The sequence below is a fragment of the Populus euphratica genome, unplaced genomic scaffold (assembly GCF_000495115.2).
Source record: "Populus euphratica unplaced genomic scaffold, PopEup_1.0 scaffold197.1, whole genome shotgun sequence".
In the NCBI taxonomy this organism is placed as follows: domain Eukaryota; kingdom Viridiplantae; phylum Streptophyta; class Magnoliopsida; order Malpighiales; family Salicaceae; genus Populus; species Populus euphratica.
The window spans coordinates 325,396-329,545 of NW_011500022.1; the positions used below are offsets into that span (position 1 = coordinate 325,396).

General features: G+C 36.0%; 1 protein-coding gene across 1 annotated transcript; it reads right to left on the reverse strand.

Annotated features, from left to right (window-relative positions):
* Window positions 1-213: 213 nt before the first annotated feature.
* LOC105141969 (transcription activator GLK1-like) lies at window positions 214-3,310 on the reverse strand. The gene is made up of 6 exons (XM_011049395.1): window positions 2,390-3,310; window positions 1,912-2,052; window positions 1,178-1,531; window positions 1,005-1,061; window positions 744-860; window positions 214-638 (listed from the first exon to the last, which is right to left on the reverse strand). The coding sequence occupies exons 1-6, from the start codon at window positions 2,867-2,869 to the stop codon at window positions 489-491; spliced, it is 1,299 nt and encodes a 432-aa protein (XP_011047697.1). The 5' UTR covers window positions 2,870-3,310; the 3' UTR covers window positions 214-488.
* Between the last annotated feature and the right edge of the window lie 840 nt (window positions 3,311-4,150).

Sequence of the window (4,150 nt, forward strand, 5' to 3'; positions counted from 1 at the left end):
GCAAGTATTGACTTTTTTTTTATCGCAAAATAGAGATAAAGATCTAAAATAAATTTATTTTCGTGATAGTTTTACAATAAATTTTTATTATTTTAAAATAAAAAGAACAAGGAACATGTCTATTTTGTTTCAATTATTTTTATTTATTTTTGTTTCGAGATGCTTCAGTAATCAAATACTATGAAATTGATAGATATAGTTGTCAAGAGTAAGTTCAATGGAAAACTTTGGCAAGGATGTGCTCGACTTAATTAATGAACAAGGCTTGGCCTTGCTAGAACAAGACAAGAAGCAACACTCAGTTTAACTTAGTGAAGGACGAAAGAAGGGAGGGGAAAAATTAAGAAGAACTCGATCATGAGATGTTACCCAACTAATGCAGGAAATGTCGTCGAATTTAGGGCTATTTTTTGGTGGTCTAGCTAGCTAGAAGGCGGGGTATCATGAACAAGCTAGCTGCCATAGGAAGGATGTTCTCTAGCTAGGGTTCAAGCACGAGTTGGTGGTATCTTCGGAACTCCTTGCTTTTGCAGCTCCACCAGCACACTATCAGTAGCTGGAGCTTTAAGTCCCAGAGGAAGTGGCAGCCATGGCTTTGCTAAAACATCTCCAATAACTGCGTCTACACTCTCTTTTGACTGTTGCAAAACATGTCGCCATGAATTAGATAAACAGGTTGATTTTCATGTTTATATATATATATATATATATATGCTGAGAAGAAGAGGGAGAGCAGTACTCACCGGATGAAAGTCAAAGAGAGGGCTGCGGCCTGGCTGTCCTGTTAGGAGGCCAATGCCAGGGTCTACTTTGTACATGGCATGGGGCGGGATGCCGGGGACAGGAGGTGCAGGAAATCTCTGCAATAGATATGGAGTATATCCATAAGTAAGCTTTTTATTCACACCCTATTAATTGCAACATACGCCCGTGTTGTATATGAATCCAAAGCTGAAGATACAAACAGATTTAAAGACTCCAAAAGAGTTGGAATGATTGCTTACAGTTGCCAGTACTGGCTGTGGAAAGCAAGGCGTCCCTGGGGTTAGTCCATTCGGAACCTGCTAAAAAAAAATGATATGGCCAAATTACAAACAAGGCTATCCAATTACTTTTCCTTTGGTTTTTTTCTCTTGATTGATTGAATTGAAAGAAGAAGGGAATAATTAGGGCTTACCCTTTGGTGAGGGTGGTGGTGCCAATATGAAGGATCTGGTGGCGGTGGTGGGGGGTGCCATGTAGGTGGTGGTGGCAGCGGCCGAGATGGTGAAGGTGAATAAGCTAGATGTTTAGGCCACATATGCATTGAGGATTGGTCCATAGAAGGATGTCCCCATACATGTAACGGTCTAAAGTGGTGGTGCATGGGGTGAGTTACGGGAGGGAACCCCATGGTGAGTGCATGCCATGCGTTAATGTCTCTCTTGCCACCTCCACCAGCTGCCGCGGCTCCATACATTTGCCGTCTTTGGCTCCAGTTTGCTGCTTCAGCCTCGCGTGCTAGCAAATGTTTCCGGTGTGATCGGTATTTCTACACAAATTCATTAAATTCCTTTAATCATATACATCAAAATTACCCATACCATACAACATAGAATAACTCCAAAACAACTTTTAATACATTTGTTAAATATTTTAGTTTCAATTCAAGCCCATTTCCTTTGCTATAAAAAGGATTATATGCTAAACCAAATTATGCAAAATCAAAGTAATTATAGAGTGATTGAAGCAAACAATTTCTCTATTAGCTTGTTGTGTTCGAACATTTCTTATTTTGGAAGAAAGCGCATCTCGAATAGAGTAAAGCCAGGAAGTCAAAATTTGCTGGCTATTGAACTGAAATACAGGCATAAGCATGAGCAAAAAGAAGAAAAAATACTGATAGCAGAAGGAAGTTTTCAGTATATGTACTTGAAGATGGCTAGCAATATTATGGCGAGTGAGACAGTCGATTCCCATGAGTTCTAAAATCCTCGAAGGCACTGCCTTATCCACCCCTAGCTGCTCCACTGCTTGCACGAACCTCCTGTGCAGCTCTGGTGTCCAATCCACCTGCACACAGTTCAAGAAAATTACTCTCTCTTCATTATTATACCATAAAAAGAAGAAGAAGAAAAAAAGAAACAAAAAATAGATGAGAGCTCTTCTGATCTTATGGATAATTCAGTTTCCCATGATTCTCGTGACCACTGTGGCCTGATGAAGTTTGCTGAGTAGCCTCATATTGATTGAGAGAGAGAGAGAGATTTAGTATTTAATTAGCGCATGCATGAAGTACTTATGAACAAACAAAATCTAGTGTTTAATTATTTTTTGTTTATCTTCAACGAATCGAAGATGCAAAAAAAAAAAAACCTGATCAATTAAATAAAAGCTTCAACCAATTTACCTTCACTTTCCTCTTCCCTTGATTATTGTTGTTCTTGGCATGAGCTGCTGATTTTCTTCCCTTCTCACCATCTTTGTTAGGCACCGGATTAACAACCACGGACTCGTCTCTCTTACTCACTATCTCCTCTCCTCTAGTGCTCAAGCTCGAGTCCAAACCTGAAAACTTATCTTCCTCATCTTTTCTATGAATGCTATCCTCCACTTTCTCATTTGATACCGATGTGTTTACATCCGATTCGTCACCTCCGCTACCACTAACAGAGAATTCAGCAAGGATTTCAGGATCCATCTCCAAATTTGGCAACACATCTTCATCATCAATACTAACAAAAAGATCATCGAAATCGATACTTTCGAGCAAGCTCCCTTCGGAGAAGTCAGGGAACTCTCCATTGAAAATGGTAGAATAACTCTCCATTTGTGCTTGGCTTTCATCTTTGGTGGCTGGTGTATTTCTCAAGGGTGATACAGCTAGCATTAATTCCAACTAAAAAGAACTCAGAAAGGACCCCAAAGAAGCTCGCACACACTATATAGATATTATATCAAATATATACCAAGATATACCATATATATGGTGCAACTACACGCACATAGACATATATTTATTGCATGAAAAAAGAATTAGAGGAGAGTTGCGATAGAAAATATTGATAGGATCAGAAGCTGGATCGATTTTCTTTGTTTTTCGGGTGACTTGGAGGGAGATGAAGAGGAGGGAGACAATGAGAATAGTATTTGATGATGAAGAGGAGGGAGACAACGAGTATAGTATTTGATGTGTTGATGTGGTATAATTTGTTGCCCTTTCTTTCAGTGTAAGTGGAGAGATTGGATCTAAACCACAACTTGTGCTGAGATCTCTGGACAATCGTTTGTTTTTATGTCGTTGTTTGTTTGAGCATGCTAGCATAATAACATAATTTTATTTTTTTTTGGGTTTGTGGATGTCATTTTTCTGAAGACTTGAAAATCTGTAAAGTGCTCGTGAGCTAGCTTTATGAATGTTTAGGGAGGGAGGGAGGCAGGGAGAGAGGGAGAGGGTGTAACATTGATTGCAACATGGGTTATAAGAATTACTAGATTGTTTTTAATATAAAAAAAAATTCAGGTTAATTTGATTAATTGGCGATAAGAGATAACCGGAAAAAAAAGTTAAAGGTTTAATAATATGATATTAAAATATGAAATAAAAAATAAAATTAAATCAAGCTAATATTTAAAATTAGCAACTCTAATTATGGTACCAAGATAACTATATATAATACTAAAAAATTCTTTAATAAATTTCTTAACCATTAAAAAAAAACTAAATTAAAATAATGAAGACCAAGCCTGATATAAAAAACTAATGGAAGAAATATTGAGGGACTTAATAAAAAAATTAAAAATATAATAAAAAATAACAATTAAAAGGATGAGAACAAAGATTGGATTAAAAACAAATGAAATAAAATACCACCGAGGGAAAAAATTGAAAGAAAAAATAAATTAAAAAGAGCAATTAAAAAATAAAAACTAAATCTAGAAAAAAAATAAATGAAATAAATATTTGAGGAAAAAAATTAAAAGAAAAAAAAATCAAGAAAAGAATAATAAAAAAATCAAGAGAATGAGTAATATATTTGATATATAAACAAAACAAAATCAAATAGAAAATAAAGCGATTAATTAGGGGAAAATCATGACAACATATGCTGAATTTTCTTTACCATTAATTTTTTATCAAAGTAATGTCATTTTTACTTCTTGCATAATA

Coding starts and splice junctions, on each gene's coding strand:
- LOC105141969 (XM_011049395.1), bottom strand. CDS start 2,869: ATGCTAGCTGTATCACCCTTGAGAAATACACCAGCCACCAAAGATGAA. Junction 1,062..1,177: donor ACCACCACCCTCACCAAAGG/GTAAGCCCTAAT, acceptor TTTTTTTAGCAG/GTTCCGAATGGACTAACCCC. Junction 639..743: donor CTCTCTTTGACTTTCATCCG/GTGAGTACTGCT, acceptor GTTTTGCAACAG/TCAAAAGAGAGTGTAGACGC.